Source organism: Lepeophtheirus salmonis, chromosome 2, assembly GCF_016086655.4.
Source record: "Lepeophtheirus salmonis chromosome 2, UVic_Lsal_1.4, whole genome shotgun sequence".
NCBI lineage: Eukaryota > Metazoa > Arthropoda > Copepoda > Siphonostomatoida > Caligidae > Lepeophtheirus > Lepeophtheirus salmonis.
In genome coordinates, this window is record NC_052132.2 from 26,279,595 (window position 1) to 26,304,111 (window position 24,517).

At 29.7% G+C, this 24,517-nt stretch overlaps 1 protein-coding gene across 1 annotated transcript; it reads left to right on the forward strand.

Moving 5' to 3' along the window:
* The first annotated feature begins 317 nt into the window (after positions 1-317).
* On the forward strand, positions 318-16,925 carry LOC121132227 (uncharacterized). Its single transcript, XM_040727615.2, has 3 exons — positions 318-1,031; positions 7,855-8,089; positions 15,917-16,925. The coding sequence occupies exons 1-3, from the start codon at positions 536-538 to the stop codon at positions 16,221-16,223; spliced, it is 1,038 nt and encodes a 345-aa protein (XP_040583549.1). The 5' UTR covers positions 318-535; the 3' UTR covers positions 16,224-16,925.
* The last annotated feature ends 7,592 nt before the right edge of the window (positions 16,926-24,517 follow it).

A 24,517-nucleotide genomic window follows, 5' to 3' on the forward strand; every position in this document is an offset into this window, starting at 1 on the left:
TTTACAAACGCACTCTGTTTATATATGTAATATAATTGAAGATAATAACATTTTAAGTCAAAAGGGAGGAATGTTCTTCGGTGTATGTATATAATATAACATATCCGTATACATATATATATAAAGAGAAAATAAAGAGCGTTTCTATTGGTCGAGCATTCTAAAGGAGAATGGTTTTATTTCGCCGCTTTTTATTTTAAATGGCACTTACTTTATACAATCCCTATATGAAATATCTCTTCAAGTTTATCGACGTATTTAAGTGCTTTTTGATATCATCGCACGCTCGCTCTTCATATCATGATTTTTATATTTTTGATAGAAAAAAAATATGTTGACTGGTAAATACTATTAAATCAGTCGTGAGTGGATTCGACGGAAAATAATTTAATCTATTTTTATAAAATATTTAATGAAGTGATATGAAATAAACCCCTTAATTCGTCATAATACTATACACTACAAACTCTCCCGGACAACTCTTCAAGGCTCAATTAAACAAACATTAAGTAAGATATCCATATACCTATTAAGGATGTCGGAAATATCAGCAGAGAGTGTCAATGGCGACAAATCCCTTGCATTCTCCATCACGAGTATCCTGGACCACCAAAAGAAGAAAAAAGAGGCTCTACAAAAGCAACAGCATCATATGGAACTGAAAGAATCTGCCCCTCCACCAGACTCCTGTGATGATCTGGACGTGGATGAGGAGGACGAAGAAGATGAAGAAATAGAGGATGGAGAAGAGGATGAAATAAAGTCTGAGGTACTTTCACACGGTGGATTCGAATTCTCGAATCCCTTTGCAGGTGGATACCCCCATCCTGGATTAGCTGCTCCGTCCCCACTTAGGCCTTCAGATTATTGGCTAGCAATGGCTGCAGCGGCTGCTGCATCAGCCGCTTCATCTTCTTCGATTGTAGGAGGGAATTCAAGTCCAATTTCTCTACCCGCTCCACCTCCGGGATTGGCGTCCCTTTCTGGCTATATGTCCCTACCATCCAATCTCCTTGCAGCAAGACTTGCTGGTAAGCATTTTCAATCTCTCCTTCCTCATTTATTTATCTCCATCTTATGTCAATTAAATATTCACGCAACCTTAGTACTATATCCCAATTATTTTTGGTAGAAAAAGCAAATAATTATTTTTAAAGACAATTTATTTTTTATCTGGTTATTTAATATTCTAAATTTTTGAAACCATTCCTTCTCTTTTGTTCAAAATATTACAAATTTCCCGACTGATATCCCCTCACACCAGTACACAAACTCCGTTTCAACGGGATTGAATGAATTAAATGTCTGGTTTTATGTGTATCAAGATCGTAAAACAAAAAAAATCTCGATATATTTATCAAAGAATGAAGAATTAAAATTTATGAAATTACACCTCCTATCATAATTCAATATTTTAAATAATATAATTTAAATAATCTTTTCCTCTTTATCTCTCAAAAATGAAAAGTGAGTCATTAAAATATTATGTTTTTAAAAAAAAAATTAACTCAAAAATACAAGGATCTTTTTTTATTCAAAATTATTCGAATATCGTATTTTACAAAATTTGAATTTTTTCTCATTTTATTTCGATAATTTAACATTTAAAAAGAGGAATCTTGGTCTAATTACTAACATTTTGTGGATTTTTTGGCAAAAATAAAATTTAAGAATATCAAAATTAATAAAATGCTTATTTAATATTTTGAATTTTTTATTTCAAAATGTTATATCTTGGTTTTGATTCCGGTTTGACCTCTTTTTATTAGTTTGACTTTTAATTATCGACTTGTTTAATAACAAAAACCGTACAACCATGAAATTATTAAAAAAGTCCCAAATGTTCCGGACAGGATGTAAAAAAGGTTCCATGTCCGGAGAAAAGAGACCTCATTCTATTTTAGCATATCTATTTCCGAGCAATATGATCTGACTTCTTGAACTGATGGAATTTTTATTTTCGTCAAACTAATAAGACTTGAAGAACCATTTGAGAGATTTTCAAATATTATATAAGATTTATTGTTTGTGGTTCTTGTCGTAATCATAATGAATAGAACTATTAGGAGGGGCTGCCCTTTGCATCCCGTCCTCTAATTATAATTATGAAAATACGTTTTGACGAGATGATTTTTATATGATTTTGAAACAGGTTCCCTACAATTTTTTCATCTCTAATGAGACGTTGTTGGTTTATATATGTTGTTTGTGTTCATCTAATTAGATGACGGACTTGATGCCCACCCAGGAGATGCACTCTTAGCTCAGTTACACCCCTCTCAATTATATTTACCTATTTTGGCGTCAGGGATAAGGGGGGGGGGACCATTCATTATTTAGTAGGAATTGATTTACTTTCCTCCTATTATGAGAGTCAAAATAAACATGTCAGCCCTTAGCAGTAGGAGTCAAAACACTCAAATTCTGTCACCTTTCCCTCCCCTATGCACTACAATTGTTTTATAGAGGGAATATATATAAAAAAAACTCCCTACGCCAAAAGTTGTCATTGAGTCGTAGATACATTAAGAAATCTCTTAAAAAATTCCTTGGGGATCATTACACAACTCTTTTCATTAATAATGAATATAATCATAACAATGGGTTCCATGTTCACCCATCAACATACAGTAATACCTTGACATACGAATTAAAAATTCGTTCTTGGACCATGGACCATGCTCGTTAGTCAAACTGCTCGTAAGTCAAAGCAATTTATCCCATAATAAATAACTAAAGCTTAAAGTGGCTCCAACTATTGACAGGTTTCTATTTCTATAAAAAATCAGGGTCCACGCTACAGGGAGGGGGGGGTGAGCAAAACCTTCACAGTTTTAAAATTTAGAAATAATTTGGATAAAAATTCTAGTTATAAAATAGAAACAGCCATTGTTTAGTATATTATAGATTTCTACTACAACATATGGACAGAGCAATTCATAATAATTAAAAAAGTTAATCAGTCTTAATATGTTATGTGCTCATATATTTTTCGTTCAAAATAGTATATTTTGGAAGATGAAGCTGCTTGTGTTTAAATCATTTATATATGAATGAGTGTTGCTGCAAAAACGTAGCTATTGCAAGTTAAAATAACAATTTATCATACCTTCAAAGGTAGACAATGTATAGTACAAATGATCTATTAGAACCAAGTTGTCATCATTATATTAAAATATATTCAAAGAGCAAGTGATCTCTAATGAAATGCCTATATATTTTATCACCAAATCTTGCTCCATCACTTCAGTTTCTGTATAATCCCCCAAAACACCAACTGGATCAAGATTAATAGCCTGTCAACATCAATGATCTGAAAAAATAATATGGCTGCAAAGTCGAAAACATTTTGTAACATATAATGTTTTTAGAGTTTGGCTATTATATTTAATTTCATTAGATACATTTCCCCATCAAGTCTCTTTTGATTTAAAATCTTGGTTTTCAATTTAGTATATGAACCCAGTATTATACTCTTTTTCGCTTAAAAACAGACACAATTTTACCCTTTCCCCCTCCATTTTATGAGTCATTGCGTGGGCCCTCAAACCCACCCGTCCGTGTAAGCTTTTGCTCGGAATCTACCTATTATCTAAAGAAACCCCTCGTATATTGGACACTCGTATCCCAAGGTGGCACTGTAATATGAATACGATAATGTAGGTATGAACTAAAAAGCATTCAAACACAAAGGAGGGGGAAGAAAGCGCCCTCTACATACATATTTAATAATCTATTCCAAGGCGCTAATGGATTGTTTCCTATACGTAGTGGTATGCGGCCCATCTTCCCCTTTTTATAATGTTACAGGCACTCTGAGTAAGTGTGACGTTAGAGGAAGAGGGGGAAAGTCGTCCAATCAGATTCATTGAAATAATTTTTGTTTCTTTTTGTGTGTGTGTGTTTGGAGTCGTTTTTTGGAACTTTCTTTTTATTTCTCCTTCTTCCTAAGACAAGGGATTGAACTATATATAATATGATTCTTCATCTATTTATTTATTACTTAGTTTAATCGATGAAAGGCTCTACCTATTTGAAAAAATAGTTTCTTCATTCTTAGTACCTATAAACTGATATTAATCCATAATAAGCTATCCCTATTTTTTTTTTCCTCGCTCTCCACTAAAAACTTTTGTCTGTTAGGGACAGTATAAAAACAAACCTTGGTACAGGCCTTTCCAGCCTTTTTTTTGGTGTGGTACAGGCCATTTTAAATTGAAAAAAGAAGTAATTTTGAGTGAAAAAAGAGTACTTTTAGGTCACTTGTATTGAGAAATCCTGATAAAACGGTAGCCCCAGAGAGAAATCCTAATCGTAGTCATAGTTTCCCTTTGAATATTTTTTTAATGCTGATACATTAATAATATTACTCTAAATGAAAAATATCGATTTAATTAAAAAAGGCCGTAGAACACTTGACCTTTTCTAAAACAAAGAGAAATAAAATAGAATATTCTTTCTTCTTTTTTTTCTAAGAAAATATTATATTCAGGGCAGTTGGAATAGGAGGGCTATTTACCTCTTCAATAGTACTAAATTTCCCTATTTTAAAGTCCAATATTATACTCTTATGATATCCATACCTTGGTAACAATGCACTCTGACTCTTATGTATACATAAACTGAGGGGGAAAAAATGTCATCAATAAATATATTTTCAAAAAAAAAATATATATATATACAAATGTCTTTGAAAATAATCATATTCCTAAAAATTTGGGTCAAAACTGAAGGAAAAATTCCCATCTTTTCTTCGTGTATTCACAAAGAATGAAGTAGGCCGAATTTGCTTGATTATAAACTATACAAGTTACCACTTGTTCCCTACCTATACATAAATTACTCTCTGTCATTCATGAGCAAACAAATTATTGGCTTTATATACGTTGCTGGTTTATAGATAAATACTAAAAATAATGAAAAGATAAATGAGTAAATGAGTTACTGTTCGAAACTATAGTTTTTACTTTACTACTCAAATATAGGCATGCTTTTAAAGATAATAACTGGTCAAGCCTCAGTGACTCTTGATTAAAAATGGCTTATTGATTGAAATCTATATTTTTATTCAATGCCATAACAATATCTAAATAATCCATTAACAGCAACAAACACCGTATCTACACAAAGAAAAGATAATTGACGAAAGGCTTGATTTTATTTAATATTGGAGTCCTTAAAGCTTGTTTATTATATTAAAAAAGTCGACGAAAAAACAGCAAAGTTTATGTCAGCAATATCATTTATCTTCTCCAAGATTGCACACGAACATGTACACTTCTATCAGAATAGAAAATAAATGGCAGTAGTTCCCAAACTTTTTTTACAGTGCGTACAACCTGATACAATATCAAGATCTCCATGTACAAAATTTTATCACCCAACTTAATAGCCTATTTATAACCTTCTTTCTAGTACCACATGAGGGAGCTCCCGTACAACTAACTTTTTAATAACCACTGCCCCAAGGAATAAGGAAATATCCTGGAATTCAAGATAATCAATCATCTTGATATACGCAGAAAATACAATTGGGTTTGAGGTCTAAATTTTATCAATATGTTGTCTGATGAAAGGTTTGGTTATATCTAATAAGTAACTCGCTTATCTTATCTTACAGTTTCTCAAATATGAGCTGAATGAATTGCAGTTTTCTCGTGTTATAAAACCTAATAAAGTAAAATTTAACTCTAGTTGAAGTTACAGCTTTTGAACAAAATGCCTCTAGTTTATAAAATAAAAACCCACTTTTACATAAATATTGATCACAAGCTCTTCGTTTCGCCAACTGTTTCGTGACAGTCTAATGCCCACCTATGATGAATTATTATTCAATATATCTAAGTGTATTTATGGAGTCTTCATGAGAATGATTTATAATTCATTGACATGTAATCAATAAATTGCATATCCACCCAAAAAAACAAAAACATCAATTTAGGAGGTTAAACAAAAAACCAATTTTTGGAGAATCAAATAAAATAAACGTATGTATGTATGTCCATAATTGACTTCTTCTCAATTATTGCGTGTTAAAAGTTATTGCTTGAACAACATATATATATATATATATTTATTTATTTTTGATTTGCTGAAAGAACGAGGAATAAGGGGGGAGTGCATTTTTCAAGGGCTTTCATAGTACATAATTTGTAACTGAAAAGAAAACAATATTTCTTTCTGATTTCTGACTTCCATTGAAGGACTGACATTTTACTTCCTTTATCGTCTCTTATCCTATCCACTCCTCCACACCTACCATCTCAATTACATTCATATCAAACCACCTATGTACATATATACCTAAGAGTAATAATTTGATAGAAGTAAAAAATCACTTCTAATTGACTTGCATTGCAGTTCAAATAACAGGTTTCCATCCATTTTATGGTCCCAAGACTGTAGTTTGTAGTAGTAGTAGTATTATTTTCAATCTCTATAATCATCAGTGTATGTACATAATTGTATGGTCTTTGTTAACTTTTAGGAAATGAGTGCTACTACTACATACTTTTTCGCCAAAAGGCAATCGATTTATAAAAACGATATTTCCTCTAAAAATAAACACTATAAATTATTTATCAATAGATAAATTATAACCACTTATCTACTAATGTTAGGTACAAAATAAACCTAAAATAGGTTTATAGTTGGATCATTATTATCAACTCAAAATGAGAAAGTTGGTCTATTCATTCACTTATCTTATGTAGGGGGATAGTAGTTTGTTAGCTTAGAACAGTGCTGCTTCTAAAGGCCTTTACGTGTATAAACTACTAATTTATTTCTAAAAATTGTCATACATTAATGTTTAAGCCTGCACAACTCTGTCTTTCAAATAAATAAAAAGGTCGTGCGATTTAACATGTATCTGTTTATAAATTTGAGATGCTCCAAGAGGTATTAAATGGCCAACTATGACCCAAAGATCTGATTTTCTTCATTGCTTAGTTGAGTAAAGTTGAGGTTTTTCCCGAGTTCGAGTATTACTCGAATCCATTAGTAGTGCCCATATTTAGTACAAAAGACAAATATATTTGTCAGAATTATGCAATGTGATTCATTAAGGAGATGGATTGTTATGTTTTTGCCAAATATGAATGTTGTAGAATATGAATGTTGACTCATGGCATCATATTTGAGGGGGTAAAAGAAATTTCAATATGGGAAACTACGGCCAAAAAATATCCTTTTTTCCGATTAAAATGGCTTCTAACTTAGCCAAAGGCAGTTTTTGAATGTTTTCTGCAGAAAAGGAGGAATATTAATACGAAAAAAGAGAGTTTAATATCCATGGGGACAATGTACGCCGTTCTTGTGTAAAGATCCTTTTAAAAACTTATTTAACAAACGTGTCAATTAGATAACCTAAATTTTAGTTTAGCTTATTTCTATCTAGAGATAACATAATAGAAGTAGGATTTCGTGGTACAATCAGCGATTACAAACTGGTTTGCACAGTTTGAGAAACACTGGGTTGCGCCTACTAATTTTATATATATACCTTTGAATCAAGGTCGAAATAAAAGTTGTCAAACGTTCTGTTTCTGAAATAATAATAAAATATATAATTTTCAACTACTGGTTTTCATTTTATATGAAATTACGTGAACATACATATTTCAATTCCCTTTGGTCCTTCCTAATAGAAAGATGGATGGGATCGATTATACCTTCCTTTATGATGTAGTCAGGCAGTTTTTATCTTTCACTATGATTATATGCTATGTGGAATAATGACTCTTACCTACCTTTTCCTCCCTCCCTCCCTCGATTATTAACTTTTTATTTCTAATATTATTATATATACAAGTGACAATTTTACAAATTATATAATGATATATTATATTGTAGGTCCATTTGGATTGAGTGGGCATAGGCGAATCGGACATCCATATCAGAACAGAACCCCTCCAAAACGAAAGAAGCCTCGTACCTCGTTCTCTCGACTTCAAATCTGTGAGCTAGAAAAAAGATTTCACAAGCAAAAGTATTTGGCATCCACAGAAAGAGCCACCCTTGCTAAAAATTTAAAAATGACGGACGCTCAAGTCAAAACCTGGTTTCAAAATCGTCGCACGAAATGGAGGTATGTAAACTCCTTTCCTACTATATAGAAGGTTTTTTTTTCATCTCTACTGATATTATTCTTCACTTATTCCCTTCCATATATTGAACCTATATTAGTGTGGACAAAAATTATTTAATTTTGACGGATAATCCTGAATCTCTTTTGGTAATGTCTATGGATATTATAAATAAATCCTTCATTTGAAAAATATTTACTTTACAAAGCCAATTATATTAAGGAAAAAGTAACAAAAACCCTAAGAGTTTATATGTTTTTAATAAGTAAATACAGATTTTAGATTTGAAATCCGTTCATATAACATCTTTTCTATGATTATAAAAAAATAACATATTTCGCAGAACCAATAAAGTATTTATTGTCATTTTTTTAAACACTCTTCAATTTTTGGCTCTTAAATGGCATTTTTTCTAAAAAAAAAATAGTACTATTGCATCAAAAACCTTTAATGGCATTTTGTAACATACGCAAAATTGTCTTAAACTGCAGCTAAATTTTGCATACTTTATTTTTTGTAAGTTTTTAAAACTTTTGAGTACTCTACAAGCACACATTTCGTGTGTTTTTAATATTAAAATACACTGGAAGGATTATTTTTGAATTTATCATTGTAAATTTATTGTAGCATATTTGAAAAATATTTTAAATTCAAAATTTGTTCTAAAAAAAGAATAGGCTTTACTTTTACACATTCTGTGTTATCAGACAGATGTGACATCAATGCCTAGGCAGTTAAATGCCTGAAATTCACGATTATAACACATTTGAAAATTAAAGATACAAATATTTAGTAAAAAAAATACTAATAGATATTTTTCTTGACTAGAGAAGGACTACCTATGCAAAAAATATCTTGACACATTTATTATTTTCATCTTCGTAGTTTGATTGAAAGTATATATTTTGAAAAATAAATTTCTAGATACATTTAAAAACACAAAAATGTGATTTGTATATTTTTTGGTCACTTAAAAAAAATCATCGGCTTTGCTCTCATTTTAAATATTAACATAATTCAATGAAATCATATGGACATGTCCAATAAGTCCATATTCAGTACACAAAAAAAAAAGTTATACATGTTTGGGCACAGTTGGGGAATCAGCCTCACCCTAACCATTATACATGAAAAATAATGTGTTATCAATAACATTTTCTTGGAATTCACGCTCTTGTTTTATGTAATATAACTGTTTCCTTTTCCCCTTAATATCCGTTCCTCAAAAAATACAAGTCACACATTGAGGGGTAGAATGTAAATGTCTTTCCTCAGTTTGATTTCAAATACTTGGGATATATCGGTCCCAAAATTTTGACAACCCATCCTAAATTTTATGTACGGATTCGAAAAGATCACAAAAGCTTTCTCAATGAACAATCTATGATAAATGACGTTATATCTGTAAGTCACATCAACCTAAATAAAATCTTTTAATTAAGAATTATGGTGAAATAATTACGTGTTTTAAGGACATTTAAAGTTTTACTAAACCAATTCAAATGTTAAACTTGACAATGAAATTTGGTTGGAAATGATGACTTGTAGAAGATGTTTTAAAATTTAGAACGTTTTTCAAGAACCAATAACAAAGACAAACCCTGTACAAGGCACCCATTTGAAGTTAAATGCAAAATAATATTTTGTCATTTCTATTCATTTGGGGAGAAATGTTTATTATGTCAACACTAAATGTTTATAACTCCCCGATAGATTGATGATAACGTCACTGGCTGATATCTATGATGCCATTTTACAAATATTGTTCTAAGGGATTGATTTGCGCACGATTCTGACGTGTTCTTAGGATTTTGAGGAGGAGAGGAAGATAATGTTGGGCATAAGGCCTCTATACTGAAGATCGAGTCTTTAAGGGATGTAGACTAGAGAAAAAATTGCTTAAAATTGACAAATCCTATAATTAATCAGAATATGTCTAATACATTAAAGGATGTATGACCATATTATTTAATTAGACATTTCTGATTTTTGTTCAAGAATGTCTTTATATCAACTCATCCCTTTATAATGTTGACTGATACTCTTAATAATTTTTGAAAATCCACAAGTTTAAACGAAATTTTTATATACTAGATAATTATCACTGACGTCATAAATTGCATCATAATTGAAGACGAGGTCATCTTGGGGGCTCATAGTTGATATTTGTACTACATTATTTGGATTAATTTCCTTAAAACCTACATACAACTTCATTAAATGACTTCAAAGATAACAAAAACTTAAGCTCAGCATTAAATATTCATTTACAATTAATAAACAGTCATATTGGAATTAAATTACAGTAGTAGTCATTGAAATGTGTCTATCTGTACAATAAATTTAACACAGTTAGAGAAAACTATCTTATTATTTCCATTGTTATAGTTAATTAATGTTCTACACTATAACGATGTAATAACATCATAGGATCTTATATATAATTTAAAACTTTGCCTTAGAGGGATAATTTTTTGATAGAGAGCAAGGCTTAAGTCCTTTTATTTCACAGTCTCATTTTGACATGCAAATACACAGCAATAATTCCCTATTTTCATTCATATAGATACAAAATCCGTATTATTATTAGGGATGTAGTGGTTTTTAATATGGAATTTTAATATTGGTTCCATCGCACGTCCCTTTCAGAATAATCACATATTTTTAAGTCCTCTTCACAAAGCATTATTTTTACTATTCTCATAGTAAACTATCTCAGTTTATTATTTAAATTACATAACTTAGTTTTACTTTCAGTATTTTTAAAACAACTAACTATTTGCAATTATTCTTAATTTAGCCATAATAAAAGTAAAAATCACCCTTATTAAAATCATGAAAGATTTATTTATAACGAAGCCCTTTATCAAAGATTGTTGTATGAGACGGCTTTTGAGTCCGATTAGGAATTGTCTTTTAAATATAGAACAAGACCAAAAGGGACGACAAAATTTTAGGACCGATACATCCGTAGTTTTATTGATATAAAATTTGATTGTTTGGGCAATAGAAAAAGAAATATATAGAGGCGACATGTTGGGAAATAGCTTGATCTAAATTTCAGCTGTTAGCAAACATAAATAGCAAACATAAATATAGTTGAGAGAATACGGATAAAGAGAAGAGTTAGGAAAAGAAGACAATAGGGGCTGTTTGATGTACCAGAATACCCAATTCAATTAAAACCTGACAGTATCTCAAATTTTAAAGACTAAAAGGAATCCGTCTCCGATTTGTTTGTTTTCTGCTATATAAACTTAGCTTTTCACAATTCATATTGTTTTCACCCATACTTTTCGGTTAAAATCCTTTTGAGCGTTATTAGCACTGTGCATCTTCAGTCTAGTCGTACGGGGCATTAAACAGTCCCTTGAATCAGTTATTATTTTTTCCCTCTCTTGAGATATTGTTCCGGCTAAACATTTAATCAATTCAATTAACTCAAATGAATAGGGTTAACGTTGAATAGTTCAAACTTTTTTCGCCAAACCAAGGGCATCCCTAACCAACCCCTTTTTACTGCGGTTGAATTATTATACCCGAGATGTAAACATAAAAGGACGCTTACCTCACATCAAAAATATATAATGTGTCTTTATATATTTATTTATCTATAGTTTAAGCCGCCAAAATTACCGAGGTTTATTATTAGTGATCTAATTGCAACAACTGACCCTTGTTCGCATTTGTGGTCCATCAACACAAAAGAAAGCTGAAGTTATTATTGTAAAAAATAGAGAATGGATTATAATTGTATTCTTCAACGAATTAATAGGCGAAGTAAAAAGATATGAGCGTTTTTCGCTATATTTTGACAACACAATTAACATAGTTAAAATTATTAAATTTAAATAGATCCAAACGATTTTTTGGATAATCTTCAGTTCCTGAGCATTGGAATAAGTGCTCAAATCCCTCTCCCATTCCACGATTTCCATTATTTTTTTGACATTTTCGATGTCTATATTACCAGAACGGAATTGTTGGAACCACTGCTTTTCTGTTGAATTCGATACTGTATTGGGTCCATAACCAAGACAAATATTTTTGACGGCATACGCCACCTTTCCCCCCTTGGTTGTAGTAACACTGAATAATGTATCGAATTTTCTGTTTTTTTAATTCCATTTTGGAACGCTCCAACACACACCTGGATCCACCAAACACAAAACTGTAAATAAACTTTTTTTTAAGTGTACGCTTAACCTTGAAGCATAGTTTAAGTTTTTTTTAATGCATTTTATTAATCGTGAGATACAGTTCACTAAAGACATCTTGTGAAAGAAATTTCTTAAAATTGCACTAAAAGTAGCAAACCTTCATCGTCACTTGGATTAAAAAGTTAGAAATTGATAGGTTTTATTTGACAGGGCCAATATTGGGTAAACCTCAAAAATCAATTGAAAATGTTAAGCTATACCTTACATCCAAATTTAAAAACAAAACCTATAAATGATCGAAATATGTCATTTATGTATGTATTAAAGGATCTCGGGCCCGTAAAATGCCTGACATCAAATATGGCGACATCACATGAAAGCGCTCTATAATACTTATTTGCGTCTAATAAGAACAGAAAAGAGAAAAAGTAGGGACATACGAGTCATTGCGTGTTGAGTTCATTAAGTAACACAAAAATGTCCTAATAATTACATTGTTTTTCTTTTCTTTATTATTTGTACACATAGCTAACATATATGTACACATTATTACTTATAATTTCAAAATAATAAAACTGTAGCTCAATTATTTGGAAAATTAAGTTAATCGTTCAATGATTATTTCTTTCTTTTGTATTTACAAAGCAAATGCCTTTCCTTTCTTACTTTCTTGTGTTTTGTTTTGGAAGCTATTCATTATTATTCATGGCTACCTTGTAAAGTCATGAATTATACATTTTTATCTATTATATCACTGTCAAAATATCTTTTTATTCCATTGAAAGCTTGAAAAATAAAAAATCTTGGAAATAGTAATAAGGTTTTAAAATACAGAATAAAAATCGAAGATAATGTGATTAATAATTACAGGCGTAGCAAAAAGAAATCAATTATTTTTCCAAAAGAAGGCTTTAGTAATGTGTATCCCGTGTTATGTAAGTACAAGTTGCCTATATTACGTTAGAAAGATAAGATTTTTTAATTAAAAAAACATATTTATTTCCTTGAATGACTTTCTATTGATAGAGCACACGTGAAACATGGACACCAGCAATGAGCAAAAAGGCTATATTGTATATTTTTTCTTCAATAAGGCAAAAATGTCAGCCAAGCGGATGAACATGTGAATAGCTTTTATCGTCCTGATATTGTCAATCACACGCCATTTTAGTTTTATCATATCAATTGATTTCTAGTAATTTTGATGTCTAAGATGTCAATTGTCAGAAATGTGAATTAAATAATGGAATTCACTGTAATCAGTTAAGCACTGTTTTGATTATCAAAGAAATAAACATAATTTGATTTTTTTATTCTTGAAAATCCATTATCAATAATGGATTTATTTTTACTGCAACTCATATTTGTACAAGGCAGGGGTCGTTGTAACGCTCTTTTTTGTACACTAGGGACGTCGAATATACTTGAATAAGACTGCATAACTAAGTAAGCAACTTCCATGAATTCACCCTTTCAACTGAATTAACAAGGTAAATTCTGCGAAGGGAACAAAAGGGAAATGACAGAAAATGATCAAGTGACGTCATTTAAATAGAGATTATATTTGTGTAAGAGGGCGAGAATAAGGCGGAAGGGAGATATAGTATTACTATATAAAGACACTTGTTAATATCAGCTGCTTATTAAATGATTTATAGGGAGAAAATGAACTATTGTTATAAAAAGGAGAACCTTTTCATATTAGAATCGATACAGGGATAATATTACAATTATGTATTTTTAATCAATTTACAGCAAAATCGGCGAGAATCCTTTTCTTAGAGAGAGAGAGAGATATGAACAGCCCCAGGACTTATTAAGTAATGAACAAAGAAAACAGAAAGAGCACACGCATCAACAGTTATCCTTTTGTAATCGCTATACTTAGTTTTTTCTTTACACTAATCCCTTCTCTAAGTATCATAAAATGCAAAATCTTGGCTAGGGGAAAGAACACACTACGACCTTGAATCTTCTCAAGCTAATGGGTTTGGTCCACTACTTTTGTTTTAAACCTTTAGATAGTGAGTAAATATGGTTCAAACTTTATATATCCTCATTTTTTACAGCAAGAAATATCTTTAAACTATTTTTTCCCCTCAACATTTTGAGAAAGAAAAATCAAATATGTGAGCCACCCTAATGTAAAAATATCATACACTTATTCACGGTTGAAAGGAATTAACTCTTATAAAAATAAAATAAAGGTAGATGAAGTTATTGAAATACTTTTGTTATTTCTAGGAAGTTTATAAATATCGACAGATGTCGTCAGAGTAGAAGACACGTCATCATTCTGACACCCTTTTGTTTCTTATATACTGTATTTTTATACATACATACGTAATGCGTCAACATAAAAACAATCTTGAACAAAAATCAATAAAGGAAAAAATCCCAATTAATATACTTTGTAAATATACAGCCCAATATTGTATAGACATATTTGAGTTATTTTTCGCTTTATTATTCAAATTTGTGGGATGAGTTAAGATACCCACAAATTTTAGCTAGAAATTAGAATCTTTATTTGATTTAAGATTATATTTCCCCCTATATTTCCTTTCAAAAAAATCTATCCATTTCTCATTATTTTATTAAGGCAATCAATTTTGACTACTTTAAAGTTAAATTTAGGGCACCTCTAAAGGGGTATTAATATTACTTTGTTGATAGAAATTGAAGATAATTTGTCAAAAATTAAAAGGTAATTCACACTCAATTTTGTGAAAAATCATTTCCAGCTTACATGAAATATATATACGAAATGACGTTATTTTAAAGGTATATGTAAGTAAATTGTTATTGACTTTTTCTATGTCTATGAGTGTGTATGAAGAAATCAACGGTGATTCTTTGAGAAAACGTTTTCCGAGTCGTTTTGTTGTTTTTGGTAACATAACATAAATCATTTATTGAGTTCATGACCTTTGGAATATTCAAATTAATTTTTATTATGTTTGATCACACAGTGAATGGGACTTCCATTGTTTCTAAATAGAACATATATATACCTAATGTTATATTGAATGTGAGAGAAATCGTTTCCCAAGGTCATGGGTATGACATTTTATCATTCCAGATCACTTATCATGGGCGTCTGCGGGATTATATATATATTTTGTTTCTATTTTTTTTTTGGGGGGGGGGAATATTTTTGAAAAAAAAAAAAAAAAATTTAATGTTTCCAAAATAAATACAAAATTTTGAAACAAATTTTAAAAATTTAAAGTTCACAAAAAATTCAAATATGAAAAATCCAGATCAGTTTACAAAAAAATAACATTTTTGGAAAAAAAAATCCAAATAGCTGTTTTCAATAAATGAAATTTGTAGGAAAAAATTTGTAAAGTTAAATATCAAATACAACATTTTTTGGAAAAAAATTTGTAAAATTTAATTTCAAATAAACCATTTTCCAGAAAAAAATTCAAATCAAACATTTTTGGAAAAAAATTTCAAATCAAACAATTTTGGAAAAAAATTTCAATTTTAAAATTTTTCCCAGAAAATTTAATTAAATTGCAAATATTATATTTTCTAGTACGAATCAAAAAATCCTTAATTTGGGGGCTGCTGCCCCTCCAACCTCCCTCTGCGGTTGCCCCTACTTTTAATGAAATAAATAATGTGTAACAATGTTTTTTTGTAATTTTTTTATCTTTATAGACGTCAGACGGCAGAGGAAAGAGAGCAAGAGCGTCAAGCAGCGACCAAATACTTCCTTTCAATGCAACTCGGCGGCGCATCTAATAATCCAGCCGCAACGGCCGCTTCTTCTGCCGCCGCATCTCCGCCTTTAGATGAGAGGAAGTCTTCACTTATGTCACTTGAAGATATCGCCCCATGGACAGCAGCAAGCAGTGGAGCAGGCCCTCCTCCACCACTCTTTACTCTGAATAATACAACTAGTTCAACCTCTTCATCCCCTCCTTCAAACACGTCATATTCTGCACAACCATTTTCGCATATTTAATTATTATTTTTATTTGCTATTAATGAACAAGATAAATTCTAATTGACTTTATTTTATAATATAAGAAGTTGCAATGAACGACATGACAACGAACGACGACGACATACAATATAATAGGGTGACCATCATTAGGGTGTTTAATAAAGACACACCATAAGCTTTTAAGCATTCTCGAGTTTCTCTTAGAAAAATAATATTTCACCTCTCCTCTCTAAAATCTTCAAACAAAAATTAAGGATCCTTAGAAATTTAGGCTTTTCGAAAAACCATAAGATTTGTTATTTATTGATCCTTTATTTTCTATTACAAAAGAGTAATTAGCTATAGGAGACATCATAAATATACAGTTCGAAAATGTAAAAACACCTAGTGCAAATCATTTATTCTTACTTATTCAGGGGCGTCCACAGAATTATATTATAGGGAGGGCTTGGTTTTGCAAAAAAAAAAATCCAAAAATCTACAACTATTCGTAAAACATTTCTAAAACTAATTTTTTTGGAAAAAAATAAAAAAATTTAATTTTAAATATTGAACTTTTTGGAAAAAAAAAATCCAAAATCCATAGCTATTCACAATCAATTGAATTTTTTGGAAAAAAAAATCCAAAATTAACAGCCGTTCACATAAAATTAAATTTTTTGAAAAAAATTCAAAATTTCATAGCTATTAACAAAAGATTAATTTAAAAAAAATTAAAAATGCACAGCTATTCACAAAAAATTAAATTTTTTGGAATTTTTTTTTTGAAGAATTATTTTTTATATATTTTTTCTTGGGGAGCCTACAGTCCCAGAAGCCCCTGCTATTAGCTCGGGTGGTGGAACCCATTGAGAAGTAGAAAACTTGGACAATAATAATTTCATAACTATGAATGCTATGTTTAGAAAATAAAGAATTTCTCGGGATCCATTTAAGCTGACTAGTTTTCTGAGCTAATAAGTCAAGTTAATCACTGAGGAGAAAACTTATTGTCTCTCTGATATTTCGTCCCTTTGTAGTGCCCATATTTTTATAACCAAAGTTTTACGCTTTGTCCGATCAGTGCCGATTTTAGGGGAGGGGCTAATATTTTGTAATAAATAGATTTATCCCTTTATGATATCAAATGGTATCATCATGTTATTATTTGGGGACTCTTTTCCCGGAAATAGATACAATACATTCTCTGATAGATACCTGTATATTAATGAAGCCAAATGTAATTAGATTTACAAATTTAAAAATACATATAAATATCATCATTTAAATCTTATAAATGACAATTAAAAAAAACACTTACTTTCATAGAACAACTTATAATTTAAAGAATAAAGATTGCATTCCTTTTCTCTTTTTTTTAAGAAAAATTATTTTGAATTTAAAAAAACTAATGAAATTGGACATTTCAAGATCTCATACATAAAAGTCCATGGGCAGAGTATTCAAAGAGAATAGTTGGTCACCCAACAAAAGAGTCTAATTATAATCGATTTTTTTTTTTTTTTGAAAAAATATTTCTTTGCCTTTTTAATTTCGTTCTGATCTCTTTGTAGATTTTATAATTTGCTAATACCAAAATACTTAGGGACAAGGTATATCAGTCATCATTTTTTTTACCACCCCAGTGTGACTTGACACAAGGAGCATAAATAGATTTATTTTCATTCCTCTGTTGATTAAAAGTTGTAAGATTACTACTTCTTACATCACAAAATTGGAATTAGGGTGGATGGATTTTCAACTTTTTTCGAATTGCGATTACGGCTAGCTAGAAAAAGTTGTCATGTGGTTAGAAGATAACCTACACAAAATTTTGTTGTTTTATGATGTCATCTTTATGTCGCATATCTAGATAAAATGATTGAAAGGACACAAAAGTTTTTCATTTCATCAATATAAAAATTAAAGTTCAATATTTATGATTATTCTGCTGTAATTAATTATGACTGACATAATTTTTACTTATCAAAAACATTAGTATTTTTTGTTTTTTTTCTAAAGCTACACTATGAAGCAAAAAAAGATAATAATATAAGAAGAACATTTTGATCTTTCCTCTCCGAAAATGGTAGAAAAGAATGGGTCCTATACGTGGATTTTCGAATTTTCCTAACTTTTCTCTCTTTTTCTGTTCCATAAGATAGTTTAGAAAAAAAACTTTACAGAGACTTTTTATAGCTTAAGTAAATGTCTATCAAAAATTATTTCTTAAAAAGTAACTTTAAATGTCATAGTTCAATCAAGATGTGCAACCTAAAAATGAACTTGTAGGACAATGTAATTTTGTATAGGTGATTTTCATACCATATAACAACTTATCTGCAGTAACTGTAATCGAAATTAGAAAAAAGTTGAACATCAAACTTCTCTATTGGGCTTACTTTTCAATATTGTATCATGCAAACTAAAAATACCTTGTCTTATGCCTAAATGCTACTTTGCCTACCTTTTACAAATAACACCCATATCTCTCTCTTTCTCTGATGGCAACCAAATGATTTGTTTAGTATACATATATTTTGTGATAACTCCATTTAAAAATACGATGATTTTGAACCTTTTTTTTTTTCATTCATTAATTACACAAGTTTTTATTCATTTCCGCTTAAAACTCTATATAATAATATCATCATGCCTTTTACAATGACTTGTTTAATATTTTTGTTTATAATTAAATAAATACTGATATATGAATGTGTATTTAATTTTTTTTTTTTTTTTTTAAATAACCATATTTTAAATTTGATTCTTTTTTATCAAGTACAAATTTATTTTTATAATATTAATCATTTTATCATGTTAATTAATTAATAATCATTATTATAATATGTTATTTTTCTTTCCATTATATCTCAATAAATTCCTTTGATATTTATGAATTATTCAATTTACAAGAGGTTCATTCCTCTGGACTTAATTTGTACCTAAATATGCAAACTTTTATCCAAATCTGTAGTTTTCTTACGTGAATGAGTTAAGCTCACTTATGATATATGTATGATTTATCGTCGGATTTTATTATGCTTATTCTAGCCTTTGTATCAAATCACCAATATAATTACAATTATTCATTGAAATGTTATTTACATTAAAAATAAGAGTTGCTATTTAAAAAAAAAGAAAACATTCATTTAAAAATGATTAGCAAAAGTCATTTTTACACTTAGTTCTATTAGAAAATATTTTAAAATATATTAAAATAAAAGTGTGTTAATTGTTGTAAAACAAAAGAAAATGTGTGATCCGTCAATATAAAATTAAGCTAGAATGATTTTTCTCAAAGTTGAGAGTGGATTTTTTTGACAAATTATCGTCCATTTCCATCAACAAATGATACCGGTTAATCCTTTGAAGACGCTCAAATTACACTTTATGTAAGCAAAAATTCATTGTCACAATATAAATAAACAGAATGGGATAACATCTGTATTTGAATTGCTTATCAGAGGCAAATTAAGTTCTTAAATCATATGAAGTTTTGTAAAATAGTTGATTCATGGGTGTAATTCATCCCAGAAATTAAATACCAGTCCTGGATACGGTATAAAACTAGTGTTTAATGATATATTTTGAACATTTTAATGGAAATTTTAAAAAAATCCGTATTTTATCTTGATTTAATCTAAAATAAAACAACCTTTTCTATAGGTAAAAGGAAAACATGTAATGTGATTGCTATGTACAAATTGAAACATATTATCCTTTTACCTATTGTATTTTGTTTTATTTTTGTTAAATCAAGAAAAATACGAAACTTTTTATATAAACAGCCATTAAAATTTCAAAATATATCATTCAAAGGACTGGTATTTAAATTTCTGGGAAGAGTTAATATACTTAAGAATGTTAACAACTGTTTACAAAACTTCATATGATTTAAGAGACTTAATTTGCCTCCGATAAGCAATTCTAAAACTTCATACACTTTATATACAGATGTTCCCCACTCTTGAATAAAAAAATGATTATGTTAACAGCTTTGGAAAATAACAAATCATGTTCAGTCTGATACAACAAAAAGTCTTGCACTTTTCTAAAGTTATATTTTTACAGCTCTAATTATATTGTTGTTGCTTTTTCAAAAAATGAAGATATTTATTTAAAGAACAAAGGTGAAATAATTTGCTCTACAAGCATTTCAATGATCATTACTAGCATTTACTGAGTGGTCCATTAAAATCTGAACATTTATAATTTTAAACTTCAATAAGATATAATTTATTAATTAACAATATAATTTCAACAAAATTAATACCATAAATACAGGTGCAATTGAGCTCTCTTAATCATTAATGTAGCCGTCTTTAGCCCCAATGATGGATTTCAGACCGTGATCAAAGGCCTGGCACCCGCTGCAGATGTAGTCCTCTGTCATGATGTCCAAGTGCTAGCTAACAATGGTTTTAAGCCCTTGGTGTTAAGACACTGCAGACCTTCCTCTCGACATGCCCCCAAAAGGTGTAGTCGAGGGGTTGACATTAGGGCTGTAGGGGGGGGAGGAGGGGCTAAAAGTGTTAAAAAAAGAGTTCAAAAGAACTCAAAATAATATTGCAACGGAGGAGATGTGTTTCTTTAATTTAATTTAATTTTTTTGAATAGAAATGGATTTTTATTTTTTGGAAAAGATATGGATTTTGAATTTTTTTTTTTTTTAATTTAATATGACTTTTTTGTTTAGAGCTGTGGCTTTTTGAATTTATTCTCCAAAAAAATTTTTTTGGAGAATAAATATGGACTTATGAAATTTTTTCCAGAAATTGAATTTTTTCTGAATAGCTGAGGATTTTTTAATTTTTTCGAATCTTTTCAAAAACAAACAAAAAATAGAAATATAATATAATCCCTGTTTATACCCTGTGATAAAAGGATATCTATATATGGTATACAAGTTTAATTTGTTCTTGAACGGGAGTTCGTAAGTCAAAACAGTTTCTTCTAAACTAAATATCTGAACACCAGAAGTTTGAAGTGACTCACGCTTCCATCGTCAACCCTCGATTAGCTCGGATGTTATGGCCCATGTATCTCAAATCATAACAATATCTTTATTTCTACCCTATGCTATTGCTAACGTCCAGTGCATCAGACTGAATATGTTAATTTACTACAGCCTTATAACAAACTGTCAATATAAATCATTTTGTTGTCGCTACATATATTTCTCTATAATGTACTTTAAATTAGAGTGAAGCTGATTCCTCGACTGTGACGAAAGAAGCTAAATATATATATATTTTTGTATTATGTATGGACCTTCTAAAAATAAAAGTGCTATTCCGTTTAATTATATTAATATTTATCTTGAGCAAAAAACTGAAACAAAACTATAAAAGTTACATTTTTGGATTTTTGAATGTGCCTAAATATTTTTATATACTCTACGTAGACTATAAATCCTATTTGCGACAGGCATTTCCAATGATAGTCAAAAATAATTTTTGTCGGATATTATCAAATACATATTTATAATTTTTTGATAGTAAATACACTTAACGTCATTTTATTGACACTCTGTCAAGGCAACGTCAAGAGTAAAGAAAGAGGTTGAGAGGTAATTTAAAAATATCGGAATATTTTTTTATCCAACGAAACCTAAGAATTGGAAATGCATGTGAGTAATATATAAAAATGTAAAAATAACCATTTGTTTTTATGAATTATAAAAATATAATCAGAAAATTATATTAAAAACTTTTAGGAAGAATTCTTTTAGAAATTTTAAATCATTATAACTATTAGCTTTAATTAAGTGTTTGAAAAAGATTACGATAGTAGTATTAACACTTTTTTTAACAAGTAAGGGTTCAAAAATGATAATAAATATTGCAAAAATAATTTATTTACTTAAAAATATTACAAAAAATGTTATTTATGATTTAAAATCTTCTTGAGCTTCAAATAGGGATTGTACTTTTAAAACCTATAACTTTCATTAATTATTTACTTTAATGTTTCAAAACTGTATTTAAGTACGTTTAAACTACATAAGATATCTTAGACACTTTAGTGTACCACTGAAACATCCTCATGTTCGAATAAATGAAATTGTTATGTTATAGTGATAATGTTTTTTTTTAATTATTTATATATTTTACAATTTTAAATCAAGGTTTGGTGAATTAAAATAATTTATTGCGTTTATCGTTTTCTTTTAATTTGAGACGTATTTTTATTCACTTGCAACTTTGATTGACCAAATAGGAAGGGGAAATTTAAAAAAAAACATATTATAGTGGGTAGCCTTTTTTATTTTTCTTATTTCCAACTTTTAATTTTTATAGGCAGATGAATGATGTAATATTTTTACGTCGGGATTTTAGAAATAAACGAAGATTTGGATCATAGATGGAACTTAAATTCTGATCATAGTCTTGAACTTTATCATTAATCCATTCCACATAATAAAGAATGAGATTTACATTGTCTCTAAAAAAATATTGAAAATTTTAAACAATATATTTAAAGCTACATAGAGTAAGTTTTTATTCATAAAAGTACTCGTACTAATCACTTGTGAGTTCCTTGTAAAGCATGTAGCTAGCTTAATTAACCAAATTCAATACATTTTAACTCGAAATTTTGTGATTTTTTTTAAATTCTGTAAACGGAAAACCACAAAAATATTTTGTGTTTCTGTAAATGAAAATGTTCAAACTACGTTTAAGAATTTACACACAGATTTGTGGACATTAGTAATAACTTTGAAGTAAACAATGATAAAAACATTAAGAGGAAGTGCAGGCTACTAAATGATTTACAACATGGAGAAACAGTGGTCCAAAGTCAAATGGATTCTGGCAAAATAACTCTTGGTCATCATCAAGCTCAAAGCCCGGACTCGCTAGTTGTTGGGTAACTCGTAAGTCCCAGTCCGGATAAACCTGTGTGATCCAACAACAATAAGAAAAATAAAAGAGGCTACCCACTATAATATATTTTTTTTTAAATTTTCCCTATGGACACATCAGGCAATCCCCATACTGCTGAGTACCTTCTACAACTTGAACAATCTTATATAAAAAAATGTGAAGATAATTTTGTTTGTAATATCGTGACATACAATCCAGCAAACGTTACCAAAATGCAGAAACTACTAAAAGAATCAACAAAATATAGTATCATCTCCTATGGTTGTGCAGCACACCTTCTAAATCTACTGTCTCATGACCTAGAAATAGATAATGTAAAAGAGAATGTGGGTTTTGTAGTAAGATATTTCTGGGATAATCATCATGCAGGTGCAAAATACCGTCGAGAAGGTGGTCAGCATCTGATAATGCCCCAAGATACTGGATGTAACACTATGTCAGACAGCCTCAAGATTTATGTAAGCAACTGACTAATTTTAATGAAGATCTGTGAAGTTGATAGAGAAATGATTTATCCAGCTGTAAGAAGTAAGGTACCCAATATTGTACTCAAGCACTCTGCTGAGTAGCTAGTGGCTCGATTACAGACAATAGCTAAGGGTATAGATCAAGTACAAAGGGACAAATGCACTATTGTTCAAGCAGTCAATATTTGGAAAGAGCTATGTTACCACCTCAAAAACAACCAGCTAATGGAAAGCCTGGTGAGAAAAAGGTATAAAGAGTTCATTACCAAGGTCCATCTTGTTTTCAACATGCTCAATGTAGAAGAGATGCAAATAGCAATGGAATATGCCAATAAGAAATATCCACCACTTGTTCCTATCATCATGAAGAATCAGACAAGATAACCTCCTTTTCGGGCATTTAATTTTACGGAACATGTGACCAAGACCATTTCAGCTACTGAATAGTAGGAGTTTTATGGGCAATCACGGCGCTGACATTCTTTCTGCATTTGATCAACTTATGACTTCCGTAGCCATGTGATCTGGAGTAGAACGAGTCTTCTCATCTGTCGGACTTGTAAATTATAAGCTGAGGAACCGCCGTGGTACAGAGAAGGCAGCAATACTTGTTTTTCTTATCAAGTCTATGAATAAACACAGTTCTAACAACGATAATGATGCATAATTGACAATTAAGTTCAGATGAAGTAATGGTTTTCTTTTTTCATTCATATTTGAAGGAATAAACTAATGATGAGGATATTTCATTAAAATATGTTAGATTCAGAAGAAATTTAACTTAAAAGGACAATATATTTAATTCACAATTAAAGAATAATAATTTCGGTTGAATAAGAAAGCTCTGAAAAAAAAGTGAAAAAAGACAAAATTATTTTAAATTTACAATAAAGTAGAAATTATTTCAGTTCTATAAGTAAACTCAGATAAAAAAAATAGTTAGTAAGGACAAAATATACTTAACATTATTCATAAT